This window comes from Manacus candei, unplaced genomic scaffold (assembly GCF_025592945.1).
Source record: "Manacus candei isolate 608988 ecotype Guabito, Panama unplaced genomic scaffold, ASM2559294v1 h1tg000037l, whole genome shotgun sequence".
In the NCBI taxonomy this organism is placed as follows: domain Eukaryota; kingdom Metazoa; phylum Chordata; class Aves; order Passeriformes; family Pipridae; genus Manacus; species Manacus candei.
The window spans coordinates 16,806,171-16,824,018 of NW_026138085.1; the positions used below are offsets into that span (position 1 = coordinate 16,806,171).

The window sequence follows — 17,848 nt, forward strand, 5'->3', positions numbered from 1 at the left end:
GTCTAACAGGCAGTTGCTAATTCTTCCCAATAAAATTGGGTTGATAGTGACTCTCCAGAAAATCAGAAAAAGTCCCCAGGGAATACACTCAAGTTTAGGTCAGCAGCTGTTTGATGCCCTGAGTGCTGCTTCAGGAGCCCTTGAGCACAGGGAGTGTGAAGCTCACACCACTCCAACAACAGCAGATCTAATCCAAAGGCTTGGACGTGGAATGTGAGGATGGAGAGTGATGCTGAACACTATGTGTTATGTTCCCACCACATGGTAAGTGAAGGAAGGTAAAAGAGGAGACCAAAATCCAAGTAACTCATTAAGCAGATTGCTTGCTAATGGAACTGCTTCTTCTCAATTTGATTTTACACCCTGTAGAGACCTGCCCAGTCCCTGTGTCCTCCTGCACTGCATGGCTTTGGGAGCCACAGTGTCCCTGCAGACACTGCCCAGGGCAGCCCACAGCCCCAGAGCAACAGGTGAACCCCAAAATGTCCCCAGTGCCACCCGGCAGGGTGATGGGTGCTGGCTGAGCACGGCAGGGATGGACCTGCCCAGCTCACAAACCACGGGCAATGCTGGCCTCTTGTGGCAGCTCTGCCTTCCTTCTCTCACAAGAATTTAAAATCCTAACCACCTCCCAGAAACTGCCCGAAGTCAAAGATTCCTGAGGACAAAACCAGGGTGGTTTTGAAGGAGGCTCTGAGAACAAGGCCAGGCTGGTGTGATGGAAGGTGTCCCTGGAACTGCATTAGCTTTGAGGTCCCTCCCCACACAAACCAGCCTGTGGTTCTGTGGTTCTAAAACTGAAAAGCCCCACTGGGGGGAATAAGGTGGTGAAGACAGGGCTCAGCTCTCACCTGATCAGGCAGAACGTGTGTGGCCACATCCCCACGTACAGGCAGGTCCAGGGAGGGAGGAAAATGCCATTTGCACCAGGGGAGAAAAGGACAAGAAGCTGCAGACTCTGCTTGCCAGCACATAACCCTTCCACAAGTGTCCTGCTCCCTAAAAAAAATGTATTTCTCCATAACATTCCCACATAGCTTACCTTTTGGATGATCTCAGTCCCATCCTCCACTGATTGCCAGAAAAGAACTGCTAAAAACAATTAATATATGTAGATTGTTTATTGATTCCAACATATTAATAGATTGGATAATAAACAGTACTTTTAAACATTCTCTTAACCAAAAATATAACAAATATTTACAATCACTCAGTAAAAATACAAAAAGCATACAGAGGCACTGTCTTTCTAAAAGACATAAGTGTAAGAGGTATCAAAAAATAGGAGACAAACATTGCTTGTTACAGAATACTTTACAATCACTGACTTGTGCAGTACAATTGCTATTGGAATATCATTACATCTGTGCAGTTTTGCCAATATGCTCACATATTTAGAATTTAATTAATACCAAGCTAAACTGCATTCCAGGTATATCAAAAATAAAGGTAAAACAAAAGCACAACAAAAGCAAAAGCTGGGTTGGGAATTCAAGGTAAGATTACCCTCTATACAAGCGTTCTAAAATATAATGTGTAAAGCTTTTCTAAAGAGAGAGTATCCCTTTTTTCTTGTCTTTTTGCAAAGGCAGTGGTAAGTTCATCCTTTAAAAATTCGACTGTTCTATAAAAACTTGAATGACAGGGTCGTATTTCCACTGTTGTCTGTGATAAAATTACCTGGGAGGTGATGAAAGAGGTTCTGCAACACCCCTGATGCCCCACAGGCTCCTCTGGAAGTGGCACCGCTGGCAGGTCCAGCCCTGGGGACACCCTGTGCCCCTGGCAGTGCCAGCAGCCCCAGCACACCCCATCCCAGCTCTGAGCAGCTCCCACTGAGCCATCACTCACCCTGGACCACAGAACCTGCTGAGCTGGAAGGCACCTATCAGGATCGAGCCCAAGTCCTGGCCCTGCCCAGGACACCCCAAAAGTCACACCCTGTGCCTGAGAGTGTTGTTCAAACGCTCCTGGAGCTCTGCCAGGCTTGTGCTGTGCCCACTGCCCTGGGGAGCCTGTTCTGTGCCCAAGCACCCTGCAGGTGACAGACCTTTTCCTGATCTCTAACCTGCCCCTGCCCTGACTCAGCTCCAGCCGTTCCCTCGAGCCCTGTCACTGCTCTTGGGAGCCAAGAGATCTGTACCTGCCCCCCAGGAGGATGCTGAAGACCCCAAAGAGGTCCCCCCTCGGTCTCCTCCAGCTGAAGAAATCAAGTGCCCTCAGCTGCTCCTCACAGAGCCCCTCCAGACCCTTCACCATCCTCACAGCCTCCTTTGGGTGCTCTCTCACAGCTTAATGTCTTTTTTATATTGTAGTGCCCAAAACTGCACACAGGACTCAAGGTGAGGCTGCTGCTACAAACTCCTCATCTGAGCAAAGGCAAAAGGAAGTGTTGGCAAGCACTCAAAATCTGTCCACACTGTAAAAATGTGAACTGCAAACATCCACAGTCACTGCCTTTTCATTCTTTTGTGCATCTGGGAGATGAACCTGGTGCTCAGAGGCTCAGTGATCACATTTTACCCGTTTTTTTGCAACTGGAGAGGCCACATCAGTTCTACCGAACCACACTGCTTTCTCAGGAGTCAGCTGGAAGTTTTTTGTAACAAAACAGAGTGTGCTTAAATCACAGGAATCTGAAACACATCTTTCACCCACAGGTCAAGAGCAAACAACGAGCAGGGAGGGAGCAAACCCAGGGATGGCAGTGGAAGAACACGATGTGAGGCACCCGAACTGTTCACCACCCCCAGAGTTAGAGGAACCTGGTAGAGGGACCACGGCAGGGTCTGTGACCCAGAGACATCACTGGGGTAAGGCAGTGCACAGCAGGCACCAACCACCACTTTAATTCTGTCTGAATCACCAAAAAAAGGGATAGTGTCTCTTCAAACCCACAGCAGACACACTACATTTGGTACATTTGGCTCTCGGCCCCGATCAATGTGATCGGTCGAGGTAAAAACAAACAAACAAACAGAAAGCCCAGCAAGGAGCAGCAGAGAAGCCACACTGTGCGAGGCAGGAGGAGCAGGAGTAGCTCATCTGTCCATCGTTTATGCATGATTTATGTACACCAGCTGTATTGGCTATTAGGAAAATATGATTAGCAAGACTTTCAACTCATTTCAGAACTTTTCAGTGTGCTGCCAAGCCCCGTGGAACAGACTGAGGCTGTTGATGTGCAAACACCATGTCTGGATGGGTGATTTATTCAGCTGCTCTTGCTGACTGCCAGAGGAGACCCCGACCCCACTCCCCTAAGGGGCTTCCCTGTGTCCTCACAGGCAGCACTGCTGGGTTCTGGGGGAAAAGGAAGCCACTCTAGCAGCCCCCATCCCTGACACTTTTGTTCAACAGGCTGAAATCGGCTCAGCTCACCCCCCTGGAGGCCGTGGAACCGTGTGGTTTGATTTACCTGGCACAAGGCAGACCATTTCCTGACGGAACATGCAGCCTGTTGTTTCCATGTGCTGACAGTGGGATGGCTCAGGCCTGGATTTACATCCCACAGAAACAGCAGCTTAACAGCTCTATTATCAATATTCCATGTGCTGGAAACACTTGCTCTGCCCTGCATTGCTTTGACACTTGCATTAATCTTTAGTCATTAAGGCCTGGGCAGGTTCATTATATTCATTAAGGCCCCGAAAAAGCAAAATGCATTCATTATTCTATACCTCAAGTGGACTTTAATATATTTTTTCCAACCATTTGCTTCTCGGATACTTGTGCCAAAAAGTCATACAGCCAACCAATCAGCTCTAAATTAGGCATGCCCTCCTCAGCATCACTGTTCATTTCCACCTCCCCAATTCCGATCCGTACAGGGACATTCCAGGTGATGTTGGACCTGGCACTGCTCCCAGTGCAGACACAGCCTGGGTCACACACACCCACCTGGCTGCACCAGACCCAGGCTGCTATGGGGAAAGCACATCAAAGGCTTTGGGTTGTTTTTGGTACTTGTGGCATTTTCCAAAAGTGTTGCATTCACCTCGCACCCCTGCACACATACAGGTAAAAAAAAAAACCCTTAAAGCTCTTCACGACTATGGATATAGAAATCAGTTTTGAGGCACTGTAAAAATGACAAACATCATCTTTCTAGCTTAGGCTGTAAACATCACAACAAAGATTTACAATTAAATGTTTAAATACATATTCACACATTCATGTCTGATTTTAACACTAGAATGGGGTGCCATGTGCAGAAAGAAAGAGAGAGAAAGGAAGAGAAAGGAAGAGAAAAGAAGAAAAAGGAAACAAAAAAGAAACAAAAAAGAAACAAAAAAGAAACAAAAAAGAAACAAAAAAGAAACAAAAAAGAAACAAAAAAGAAACAAAAAAGAAACAAAAAAGAAACAAAAAAGAAACAAAAAAGAAACAAAAAAGAAACAAAAAAAGAAACAAAAAAGAAACAAAAAGGAAACCAAAAAAGAACCAAAAAAAGAAACAAAAAAAGAACCAAAAAAAGAACCAAAAAAGAACCAAAAAAAGAAACAAAAAAGGGAAAGAAAAAAGAAAGAAAAAAGAAAGAAAAAAAAGAAAGGAAAAAAGAGAAAGAAAAAAAGAAAAAGAAGGAAAAGAACCTGCAGGTATTTCCAGTTCTACCCCTCTGAGCTCTGGTTGGCTAAAAGCAAAATCAAAGAAGCAATTTTTTTGACCACAGTCAAACTAGAGTATCATGGGTTAATACTGGCTGGCTGTAAGTCAAACTCTCTTTGACATCAACACCACCAGGATTTTTAACTAGGATTTAAAATAAAATGGTTTGAGATCATCTGTATTTAAAAAACCATAGGGTTTTTTAACCCATCATAAAATGCATTATGCTCTTATATAAGCATTATGCCATTTAATATTCAGTTTCACAAATTTTACTGTGAAATGTAGGTGATTTATAATTCTTTTTTTTTTTTTTTCCCCAAAGATAACCTTTGTACCTAAATCCTGTGCAACTCTGGGAAAAGGCCAGGACGTGTGGGATGATCTTAAAGAACCCACAACACACGGCTGAGTTTTGGTTTTTAGAACACGTTTTGCATGTTGAACTCCGCAGGGCAAAACCTGGGTAAAGCTCTTTTGGGAAAGCTTCAGACCCCCCCAAAATGCTCCCCAAGAGCTTCCTCGTTGCAAAGGTTCCTTCACAGGGGAGGAGAGCACCAACTGTTGCCTTAGTTGGCTGGCAGCTACAATAATTCCAGAAATCCTTGGAGGGCAGGAGGTTTCTGCTGGGTCCACGTGGGAGGGGAGCAGGGCCTGACACCCTCTGCTCTGCAGGGCTTTGGGCTCTATTTATATTAAATCTAAACCCACTAAAATCCATGGATTTCTGCACCTGGTAATGGCCCACTTGTAGTTTTCTGTGTTTATTTTGAGAGCACAACAGTGGATGTGTAGCTAATTTACCGTCACATTGACTAAACATTTATATTAGCCAACCAGAGCACTCCCAACACAAATAAAAGGAAATTCCCATTTAAAAAAAAGATTTAAATTAATAAATTATTTTCAGATACTTCAGCAATGTCCTTTGCTTTTGCTGACATTTTGATATAATTTTTTTTTTCGAAGTTCATAAAATAACACTCTCAGATTTCTAATGGTCATGTAGAAAATAAGGACAATGGAAAACTGCCAAAGGATTACATGGTATCATACAGAAGAATGCTTTTGAGTTTCAAGTGGTGGTGACAACTGGTCCTCCCCATGCCCCAAGCTCGGTCCATCTCTGGGTACCAGTGCTGGTATCCGGGCAGTCAGCACACTCCTGGAATGTGACTTCCTATTTCCCAGGCAGAAAGAGCTTGCTTAGGGGGTGGCAGAGGGAAGGAGGGTGTAGAGAGGAGAATCCAACCCGTTCCATCTCGTCCAGGACAGGGGCAAAGGTCTGAGGTCAGTAGCAGCAAGTCGTTAGCGGTCGCTAACAGAACCACGAGGTCCTTGTCCCCACATCCCTCGGGCTGAGAGTGCTTCACACAAACAGCCCAGCGCTTAAACTGCTGACACTTGTTCATCTTCTGCAAAACAAGAGAAGAGACAGGGTCAGTCATTGCAGCAGTGCCCACAGAGCAGCCCCCAGTGACGTGACCACAGTGGGTCTGGGACGACTCCACCCCTTCAGCAGCGTGTTCTCACTGTCTTTATCACTGATCACTGCATGTTCCATTTATCAAATCCTCAATCACAGAATGGCTTGGGTTGGAAGGGACCTTATAGAATCCTATTCCAACCCCCTGCCATGGGCAGGGACACCTTCCACTAGCCCAGGTTGCTCCAAGCCCTGTCCAACCTGGCCTTGGACACTCTCAGGGATGGGGCAGCCACAGCTTCTGCAGTCTGAGGTGTGATCACCACACGATAAAGACATACTGCAAAACACAAAATCCCAGATCCTCCAAGAATTACCAGCATGCAGCTCCTAACAGGCCAAAAGCTACAGATTTGGGAAAAAAGCCAGCAAATTCCCATGCAGTGAGCATTTTATCCCAAATAAAATTAACCAAGCACTTTAAAAATAGTAAAGTAGGTGTCTCTAAAAGTGTATGGTTAAATTTAGCTTAGAAAAATTTGGATTAAAATGTTTGAAGCAATTGCTTCCTTATTTTTACATCAAAAACACAACTGAACTAATGCTGGGCAATTTTATGTTTACTGTAAGTTTGAACTGTGGTACTAATATATATGTTAAATACTGTTCAGATATTTTAAAGGGCCAAGATACGATCATTTTGCATCAGAAATTGTTTTAATCTAAATCCAGGCTCATTTTAAACCAGACTGAAATGGAAGGAAATGATCAAACATTCTAATAAAAAATGAGTTCACTATCAAAGGGTACAGAGAGATCACATCGGTGCACAGGCATTAAAAGCAAATCAGCATATAAATAAACAATTAAGCAGAAATTCCCCTGCCCTGAAGTTAGTTTTGACACAATTTAAGAGCAGTCTTTATCAGAAAACCCTCTCACATTTTGGTCACCCCATAGATGCTGTGCTTGGCAGCACTGGCTGTTGCTTCAAACAAGATCAATAAAAAAACTGAACTGGAAGAGACACTGTCAGGTCAAGTTGGGCAGAGAACCCAGGTTTCATCAAATGCACTTTTCAAAAGAACAGAAGTTCACTATTATTTTGTTCAGTATTTTTAAACTTGATCTCCAAAATATCTGTTGAGGCATAAGGCAGCTCAACACCAGCACACATGAATGAAAGGAGTTCACCAAATCCAAATCACTCAGGACATCATCCTGATGCCAGCCTAAACCACTGGGACATCACTTAATCCAGAGAGGCTGGAGTTTTTCCACATGTAATTTGTAGCCTGTCAGTGTCCCTTCACTGTTTGAGAGGGGACAAATTTTAAAGAAAAAAAAAAAAATAAAACGACATGTCCATGCTCTGAAGTGTCTCAGTTGTACTTTGGAAGATCTTATATGTATATTTATATATATATATATATTTATTTATATATAATTTAGAATCTGTTCAGTGCCAACATGCTTTTCTGAAGGGAAGGCATTCCTTTTCATTTAAACCTGTATATACATGCACCCAGCCGTGCATGATATACACAGCTGTGCATGTGCACGCAGCCATGCAAACACTCCTGTATATTCCGAGATTAATCGAGTTTTAATCTCCAAGAATGACCCAAGAGAAAGCCCAGAAGGTGGTTGTGAGCCCAGATTCCCCAGCAGTTGAGGTGTTGCACATACCATCCTCTTCACTATCTGCGTCAGGCATATCTGCTAGTTTGGGGCTGGACGGCTGCCGGCCGTGCCACTGGGGCATCCTCGAGGAGAGACAGTCACCACCCAGAGGAGCTGCTGGAAGTCTAGAGAGGTCACTGTGCAGCATCTTTGACCTCTGCACTGCCACACTATAGTCTGGAGGTTTGAGGTGTGGGTGGTGGGGCGATCCTTCCTTTATGTCCGCTAAAGAAATCCCCATATATCCCGGAGGGGTGGGCGGTGGCTCCCTATACCTATCGTCCTTCTTAGGTGAGGTGACACAGTACACTGGCACAAGAAATAAGCAATGGAAATGTTAAAGAAGAAAACAAAGGAAACAAAACGTTAAAAAATCATGAAATGTTACAATGGCAAAACAGAAACTGATAACAAAACGCAAATGCGGAAACACCGGTTATAACGACAGCAGCAGGTATCTGTGCTTTCATTTCTGCTTTCTGCTTATTTTAAGAAGTCAGAGTAGCAAAAGAACCCAAGAACTCCTTAGGTGAAATGCCAATTGAGTGGAAACAGGACTATAGGCTTCTCTGCATTCAGACTGCAATTAACAGCTGTCATTAGAGTCCCCACTCCTGCAGCCCCACTGCACCCTGGGGTGGGTCCCCACTCCTGCAGCCCCACTGCACCCCAGGGTAAATCCCCACTCCTGCAGCCCCACTGCACCCCGGGGTAAATCCCCACTCCTGCAGCCCCACTGCACCCCAGGGTGCTGCAGAGCTCTCTGGGGATGGAGAGCCAGCACAGCCACGTCTGCTGCCACTGCTACAGGCTGGGGAACTGAAACACAAGTAAGTAAGGCAACTGGCCCCAGGTCACTTTGCACAGCAAGAACTGCTGGTTGACTTCCAACATCCACTCCATCACCAAAACAGAGGTCAGTGGCTTAACAGAAACTCATTAGAATAAAATATCACTGTATCAACTGATGTGTATAAAGACATGAAACCATACAGCTATGCTATGGGAATAAAAAAAGCCAGTAGTACATAAAACTGCTCCTGTGAGGCAAAAGGTACATTGAGCCTGCATTCATTATTTTAGCTTTTCCAACAGTTAATAATGGCTTATCCCATCCACACTTTTAATGTCTTTTTTTTTTTTTGGCTTTGTTTTCTTCTGTACCCTTATCTTAAAACTATATTGTCTGTTTACAAGTAAGAAACAACCTAGAACAGTCATGGAAACAGCCTTTGGAAAGGCTGCATTACACCTTGTGCAGTCATGAAAAGGCTCCAGTCACTAATACCTATTTGCAATGTCCATGCCACATCATTCATCTTCTCCCTTCCAGCCCTGCTCAGGTCCCAAAGGCTCTCAAACCAAAATTTAAATTTTCTCAAGTTGCCTCCCCTCCCTCCCAGCCCAGGTCTGGGGCTCATGTGCATGTTAAATTGGGCTCTTTCCATGGACATGTTGCAACAGGAGAGTTTCCAAGCCAGGATAATTTTTTAAAGTCTGTTAGTTGAGTGAATTTGCATTCTTCCTGTGGATCCATTTTAAACAGTGCACATTCATTATTTTAATTTATTTCAGCAACTGTAATAGTTTCTTATCTTAGAAGAATGGGAAGGGATGAAAAATAAAGGAGTATATTTCCTATTGTGTTGTAGACTTGTGAGATTCCAGGTTTTGGTATCAGCTGGTTCATGGCTGAAGGTCTCAGTTCATACTTGGGCTGGCAGTAAAATAACCCAAACCAAATTCAGTCAGTCTGGGGTTTAGCAGATACACATGGGTACAGGAAGAGATTTATACTGTTGAATTACAGGATTTATTTTCATTGAACTAGCACTGAAGGGGGTCTCTATGAGAAAGTAGGGGAAGGGAAGGGCTGGACACTCTGAGCAGACCCTCAACCTTCAGTCTTGGCTGGATTTGCAGGAGGGTTGATGAGGGTGGGTATGTTCTTCAAAGGAGAAAGCTTCAGGCTCTCTAGAGCTGCCCTTTAGTCTACTGCAGTAACGAAAGAATAACGTGTCCCTCTGTCAAGTTCCAGTTCATAACATTTCACAAACGGTGAAATAAAGTGAAAATATCTTTGGCATATTGTGTGATGGTGAACAGCTCACAGATCTGCATCTGCAAACAGGGAATTGTCTCTGCCTGTATCAGATCTTTCCTCAAGCAGACACACACGTGCCAAGGGCTCCTCACCAGCACAGGGGGAGCGGACACGGAATGAAAAAGGCAGCAAAGAGCTGTGAGCAAAGACAGTGTGTCCTGCACACTGGACATGCCATCTCCTGAAATGGGCCAGGAGCAGCTCTGGCAGGCTGTGAGGGCAGAGCCCAGGCACAGCACTGAGCTGGGAGCACGTTTCCTGCAAGGCTCCACCACGAGTTCTTCTCCAAAGCCAAGGAGGAGGAACACAATCCAAGACCTCCGCCCTACCTGCCATGTTTGTTGAGGCAATTACCTTTGATAACACAAACCCCTCCAGCAATCCAGTCAGTAATTAAACTGCATGTCAGCTGCACCCTTGACTCACAGTCTTAGAAAGCTTTGCATTCCACGTTTTATCTTGTTGCTAACACAGTTCCTTTAGTTTTGGCTGCTGAGCTCACTAGGCCAGGGGTAGAACATCTCGTTTGATAGAACTATGCATATCTGAAAGTTTTTTCTCCTTTCATACTTAGCCAAACTGCAGCTGTATAATCAAATAAATGGCAGCTTAAAATAGCAAAGGCAGGAAAGGAATCTGCTTTGCCCTTGAGCTTCCAGAGACCAAAGCCCTGTGGATGAAAGCTGCCCCAGAGGGGCAGGTGAGCTCCACAGCACTCAGCAGCCATGCTCTTCCCTCTGGATTCCTGGGAAGCCTGTATCATAAGGAGCATGGGATCACTGCTCCTTGTCAGGGGAACATCTACAGTGATGAGTACACTTCCAAAAAAAAGCAAAAAGCCACACTACAGAGAGGAACTGCCTGACATCTTCCTGAAGACAGCTCTCCCTCAGCCCCACAGAGTGATGGGGAAGTATGCTCGTTCATTGTCTCTAAATTTGTAATGGTGGCTTGAAAACACAGTGTCTGTAGTGTTCTGACTGCAACCACAGGAGAAGCTGAATTTAACATGCCAGACAGCCCCAGACCTGCTGATGTCATTTCTTAACAACTTAATATCAAAATGAAAAACAGATGTAGCAGCTTCCATAAGCTGTTGGCTTGGCTTACCTATCAGGCCTTTTTCTGTACTGGAAGTAACAGTTTTGTAAGTTGTATCAGCGCCTGGTTTAGAGTCCAAAACCTCCGTCTGCTCGGCCGGGGAGTTCTCCAGCCCCCTGCGCTTAATTGTCCCATAGTTTGTCTCGTAGGTGTCTGACAGGGAGCTGGAGGAGGCCCAGCTCTGCCGGGACTGATCGAGCTCCACGCTGGCTTTCGACTGCCTGTTGGCTTTGGAAAAGGCTTCGGAATACAAATAACCCTCCTCAGAGTAACAGTTTGTGGGATCCACTTCAGCTATAGGTCCGTCCAGCTGGGTGTGACGGTAAGAGTTGAGGAGATCCCAGCTCTTCTGGTTGGGGATGTTCTGGAAGTTGTCATGAGAACTACTGGAGCACGAAGTCCAGCTGCCCCGGCCGCTGTCTGCTGCCTCCACCGTGATGTGCTCGTGGGAGATCTCCTCGCTGCTCATGGAGGAGGTGAAAGCCATCCCTCTGATCAGGGCAGGCCTGGCGATTGACCAGCTGCATTTGAAAACAACAGAAACCGGGAAAAACCGCTTGTGAGCTTTTAAAATAAGAGTGACGTACTCAGAGACAATCACCTGGTCTGAAAGGCAGCTGTGGGTTTGGACCAGGTGAGCAGCAAGGTCAAGGCACACGGGAGCACTGACAGGAGACACTGCTACTCCCAACTCATCACTGCACAGGCAGCAAGGAATAATAAGTTTGCAACATGCATTTCCAGGCTTGACCCCAGATCCATAAATCTGGTCCACAGAAGCTTTACCAACAACAGCAAGACAGTGCCTGACAGAAAGCAGAGGAGCAACTGCCTCTTTCTTTCATGCTGTTGCCACCTTTTTCTTTAAATTTATAAACTAAAAATAAATATTTAGAATAAAACCCAAACCCTTCACAGGCAGCAACATCAAGTTGTTTAGACAGAGTGGAGGCAGTTATATTTCAAGAACATTAGGAAATATTGGACATAAATAACATTTGTGGGAATGATCTGGAGCGACAGATTCTGAAAAGCAAAGTCCAAAATTTCTTTTTTCAAGAAATGTCTGTTGAAAGCTCTAATAGCTCTCAGTGCATAATTAAGGGGGTAAAAATAAAGCCAAGTTTGCATGAATTTGGAATACATGAAGATATGATTGCTAGACATTATTCAAGTCTCTTAACTATTTCTGGGTGTGTTAACAAATGCATGGGCAGCACATTAAAATTCAACACCCTCCCTCAGCAGTTTACTGACACATTGTGAAATCAAGGAATGTTTCTAAGATATGTGCAAACAAGGTGGTTTTTTTCCTTGCTTTTCAACTTTATAAGTTCTAGGATAAAACCCACTTTCTTCCCTCCAAAACCCACTGAAACTAGGGAATAAAGGAACAACCACAAGATGTGAACTCAGTGTGTGTTATGCCTTTCAGAAAAGTGAGGTATTTTTTTTAATGAAGCACATCTTTAAATTCCCATTTTCACCTTATGAAATAAACGGAATTACTCATTTATTTCCATCCCTGGAAGTGTTCAAGGCCAGGCTGGATGGGTTTGGAGCAATCTGGGCTAGTGGAAGATGTCCCTGCCCATTTTAGGGGGTTGGATCAAGATGATCTTTAAGGTCCCTTTCGGCCCCAACCCTTCTGTGATTCTGTGAGCTGGAAAAATTAGAAATATTAAGGAGCATCTCTCATGTATTTGAATCCATGACATCCGAGGACAGGAAATGCTATCCCAAGATACATTAAGACATATTAAATCCTATGGATCGAGGCTTTACATCTAGTAAGACAAAACCAAAAACTTCCAGTTCAAAGCATCATTTCAGCACAGATTCTCACTGCACCAAAGGAACAAGAGCTCCTGTGTGGAAACTCTCGGGAAGTCAGGGGCAGAAAGCTTCCAGTTTGCCTAAGCAACAAATGGTAATTAGAAAAATCCTTAAAAATCACATTAGAGCATGGTAAGTGACTGGCACTGCTGACTCAGAGAGAATTGATAATTTCCTGTTGTTCTTTTGCTGTCTCTCACCACGACACTAATTTGCTAAGTATCATCCTGGCTTTTAACACATTTGCAGTCTCCAGCAAGAGATGTCCAGCTGAACCCCACCGATGGGAACACGCTCTTGTCTCCTCAAGTGATACTGTAAGCTTCTTAGGAAAACAGGCTCACACAGAGCAGCCAGTTCTCCAGCTTCCAGCAAGAGCTTAACAACCCTGGTGGAGAGCAGAGCTGCATCCTGGCCAAACCTTCGTCACCCCAAGGCCAACCCAAACCAGCAGCACCTCACCCTGGGCAGGGCTGGCCATAATCCACCAGCGGCTGGGGATGCTCCTTCCTCTCTGCCCCGCTGGAATCCACCACGATGAGGGACTGGGACAAGCCCCTCTCGTCCTGCAGTGCTGCTGACATGGAATCCACGGAGCAGTTGCTCACGATGCTGGAGCGGGACGAGATCTCGCTGTGACTGGAGTCGGAGAAGTTGTCGGATTTAGTGGAAGGGATGAGGGCGTAGCCTAAGGAGGGGAGAGGACACCTTGGTCAAAGAGCAACTCAAGTTTGTAGGTATGGCAACAAAGTTTTGACACGTGCATTACAGCACGGGTATTTAGAAGAGAAACCACCCTCTTTGCACACAGTCAGTCCACTGAGGATTTTAGGTACTGAAGCTTTAAGTATCTGTCAGCACCAATTTATTTACTGATGCAAGTCCAGCGACACCAACAACCCACCTGCAACTCCACCACTCTCCAGAGCAGCAGCTTAAACCCACCTAACCAGGATCAGTAGTGAGGGGGCCAATCTTTCCAACCCTGCTGACTCCTCTGGTATAAACACAGCACACTTCCCACTGTCCCTCTGCCCTGCTGCCGTGCAAGACTCAGGAAAGATTTTGGCAGTGGAGGAGGAGACGCTGACTAAGGTAAAAGCCAGCAATTAGCACCCAGGGATTAGCCATATGGTCCTTTTCAGTTTTATTATCTGCTCCAAAACTAACAGAGAAGGAGGCAAAGGCAGGAAATACAACTTTGGCAGGAGCTGGACCAGACTCCAGTGCTGTTCCCACTGAATGGGAACAGCTGAAGACCCCACAAGCTTCAGAGCAGAATCTATAATGTCTTTTTTTCTGCTTGGCCTACCCTTACCCACAAATAACTTATCTCCAACTCAAATAATGTATATAGCCCTATATATCCAACACCTCAGATAAGCTTTTTTTTTTCCCTAAATTCCTGCACATGTGCCTTTGAGCTGGGCTGCCACATATTTACATCCATTAGGTGAAAATGTGAAATGACCAGGCAGTGTAAAAGCCATGCCAGTGATACACACAACCAAACACAGAAGACTGATGCCCTTAAGTCCATAAAAAAATCAGAGATAATATAATATGGCATCTGGAGCCATTGGCATACTTGCCCCTGAGCATAGAGCTCATAATTTGACAGACTTCACAGCTTAACTTTGATCACTGCTGTAGGGTTTTAAGAGCAAATATGAGCATTAAATATCAATATTATCAAACTATAGGACTGAACCTTATGAATGGAAAAATGTCATTAGGAGCAGCATTTTTAAGATTAAATTTCCGTTTCCTTTCCTTTGACAATAACTAGTATTTCATATTCTTTATATTTTCAAGAGACTCTTTAAATTTACACAATTGTACTGCAGTATGAAATGCTCTCAGTGTGTCTTAATTTTAAGACAGTGTTTTTCAAGAACTTCAAAGATCTGGAGAACTAAAGGGCTCCTCTTCATTAAAGAGATGAACACTATCTGAAAGTTGGGCCATTAAATAACAGCACATATGTATAAACAGACTCAAGGCAAGTGTTTGCTGGGCTGAAAAGGTCAGCAGAGGATGTGACCAATGCAAATACACACCAGTGCTAGAAGTGAGCATTTGATTTACATCATATTAGGGACTGTCTAATTAGGAAATCGTTGCAGAACTTACTGTTTCATTGGCATTTGTGACACACTAAGTAACTGAACTGCCACTGTACCTGTTCCTTGATTTTCTAACTTCACATTATTGTCTTCACTGCACTGTAAGGGTGATTAACTATAAAGAACTGACACAAATATCTGGAAGGGAAGAACATTAAACAGCTTAAACATGTAAATGGATAATGCTGAAATAACTTAGACAAACTCAGGATATCTGACAGAACGTGGACATCAGTCTTTCTTTTAAAAACAAATCATAAGGTCTTTCTCCTCCTTCTAGACTTGGTGCACAGGCAGGGAGTTGTGTACAGACTGCTGTTGCTATAGATACTGAGAGCATCACTGTCCTTGTCCTTTTGGTTTTCACTCCTTTCTGAGGCTTCAGTGTGCTCTGCTTCCCTTTTCGCAGCAAAAGGTTTCCTTTCCCTGGAGAAGCTTCTTTCCCTAAGTCTTCTGAACCGTGATCCCTTTATTTTTGGGGGCTCACACTCAGCTTCTGCCTCTCCACTCTCATCCTCTCTGTCTGCCTTTGTGCTTCTCTCAGAACTGTCTCTGCCTTGGCAAATCATCCGAATTTTCTTTTGTAAATAAGCCCCACCTATTCCGTAGCTGCGCTGGCCACTGGTCTTGTTGCTGGTCTCGCTGGCCAGTGAGGAGGAAGAGCCAGAGAGGTTCATCTGACTGCAGTTATCCGACCTCTGAGTGTTGCCAACTACAAGGAAGCAGACACAGGCAGGTGCTGGTAAGTGACGAGAGAAATAACAACAAAAATAACACCCTAATTTTAAACCCTTTTTTCTTCAATCCTATTTGCATATCACTTGGGTAATAGCTCAAAAGAAAACGAAATCTAAGATTAAGTGGAATGTGTTCATGCCTAAAATTATGTCTTTCAGCTGTCTGTGAAGCACCTAATTTTAGATCAATGAGCTGTTAGCACAACACACACAACAAGGTACAGATCACCTCCATCAAATTACATCAGTGCTAAAAATATGCCAAAATCAAGTTGAATTAAAGAAATAATCCCAAAGAAACAAAACATTATTTTCAAAGAACCAGATGAAAAGTTAACAAAAATAACAAGTTTATAAGCGATGCTCAGAAGCCTCAGTGGAGCAAGGCTTTGCAACCCAAGTAATTAAAGCTTTTTATAGGTATGCTGTGTTTAAGTAAAATCAGTGGCATTCTCCTAAAGGCAACAGGGTCTTGTGAAGGCAGAAGTGGATGGACCAGCCTGATCTCCCCCTGAAAAGGGCGAGGAGATGCAGCAGTCCCCATGCCATGCCATGCCAACGCGGGGGCTTTGGGCTGTCAGTGAGTCAAAGCAGCACAGAAGGGAGGGAGAGAGGCCTTACACCATCCAACACCGACCACCTGGGTTGACTACTGAGAGCTCTTAAGAGATTTCAAATGAATTCCCATCCAAGGTTGACTAATGATGAAGTGATGCAGGTCTTTTAAGACGAAGACATCAAAAATAAAGGGATTCTCAGGGCATCATGAGAGACAGGGATGTAAACAAAGCCCTGTGCACAAGAACAAAAAACATGAACAGCAACTCGAGGATTTAGGTGGATCCACTACTTCTGCAGCAACCTAAACCACGGGCCCTGGAGAACTATGACACCATTCTATCTCCAGCTCCACCTCATCACCTGATATTCCAGCTACCTTGGGCAAGACCAGGAGTTGCCTCAACAGCTGCAGTTTCTGTGCAACACTGTCATCTTCCAGAAATCCCCAGGTTTGTGAATCCCATCTTTTTAAGTGGCCACCTAAATCTGAACTGACATGATGGCAGGTGTCAGCACTTTTGGGAATTCTGTCAGAAGCACTTAGGCAATATTTTAAGGAAACAATTGTTCCCTTTTTTAAATAATAAGTGACTTTCATGGCCAAAACACATAAATACACTGGAAAATCATGTCTACTCATAGAAAGACACGATTCTATTCTTGACATGAATATTCTAAACTACTGTTGCTCTTACATGCCATTATCAACAAATACTGCTGCCACTGCCCACCCTGGTTTCAGTTCAGCCCAGGCTGGAGCTCCTGGGGTCACACACAGCAGGACCATCCCCTCAGCTCACCTACCTTTGCGTGGGGAGCCCTGAGGAGAAGCAGGAGGGCTGGAGTGCAAAGAAGATGCCATGGACATGGTGTCATCTGTTTGTTTCTTACTACTTACTTCCTCAGACAAGCTTAATGACTTCTGTGGGGAGCCTGTACCTGTGAAAACAATGGAACCAGTTACTGATACTGTCTTCTTTTGAGCTACTGCTGTCTCTTTAAACTACAAATAACACTATGTTGAACAATCAGAGTATTCAGCAAAGAGAGGAGCAGATGCTCAGAGGATTCTGCATGTGGAGGCAGTCTCCATTTAAATTTAAATTTAGATCAGAGCAGCTGTGGCCACTGCTGGCTGCTCATCTGCAGTGTGTTGAAACATCCAGGTCCTAACAGGAACCATTGCAACGGAGACACTGGTTGTGGTTTTGGCAAAGGACTGGGTAACAAAAAAACTGTGTGAAGGATAAAGCTTGGAGGGAATCCTTGCCCAGTGCACTGTTGGGACTCTGTTAAAAGCCACGTGTGTCACAGCCAACAGCTCAGCTCAGGATCTTCACAAGCAGGAGTTCTCAAGTCAACACTCGTGGGCACCACCCACAGCCTGGCCAGTTTAGCAAAACCAGTGTCCCACTGAGGATTTGGTATTTCTTGCTCACCCTCAGAACCACCTTGCAGAGAACACAGCGCTGAGGAGTTAATTCAAGTTGTCAATAATTTGTTAGATCAACACGGAACAAAACATGGGAATGAAGAAACATCTCTGAGCAAAGTTCCTGGAACATTTCAAGCTGCACAGGCTTTCCAAAGGAGACCTGAAATAAATACTAACTGGAAACAGTATTTTATGTGCTGCAATATACTGTTTTCCAGAGATATTTTAAAG

General features: G+C 44.5%; 1 protein-coding gene across 6 annotated transcripts in view; it reads right to left on the reverse strand.

Annotated features, from left to right (window-relative positions):
- Positions 1-1,102: 1,102 nt before the first annotated feature.
- RAPGEF6 (Rap guanine nucleotide exchange factor 6) overlaps positions 1,103-17,848 on the reverse strand; it is a 118,142-nt gene continuing 101,396 nt past the window's right edge. For all 6 annotated transcript variants that reach the window (XM_051794000.1, XM_051793999.1, XM_051794002.1 and 3 more), the window contains 6 exons: positions 16,987-17,121; positions 15,483-15,596; positions 13,221-13,446; positions 10,932-11,443; positions 7,724-8,026; positions 1,103-6,023 (listed from right to left, as the gene is read on the reverse strand). In XM_051794000.1, coding sequence (XP_051649960.1) covers positions 5,998-6,023; positions 7,724-8,026; positions 10,932-11,443; positions 13,221-13,446; positions 15,483-15,596; positions 16,987-17,121 — 1,316 coding nt within the window. In that variant the 3' untranslated portion in view covers positions 1,103-5,997. The remainder of the gene's footprint in view (positions 6,024-7,723; positions 8,027-10,931; positions 11,444-13,220; positions 13,447-15,482; positions 15,597-16,986; positions 17,122-17,848) is intronic.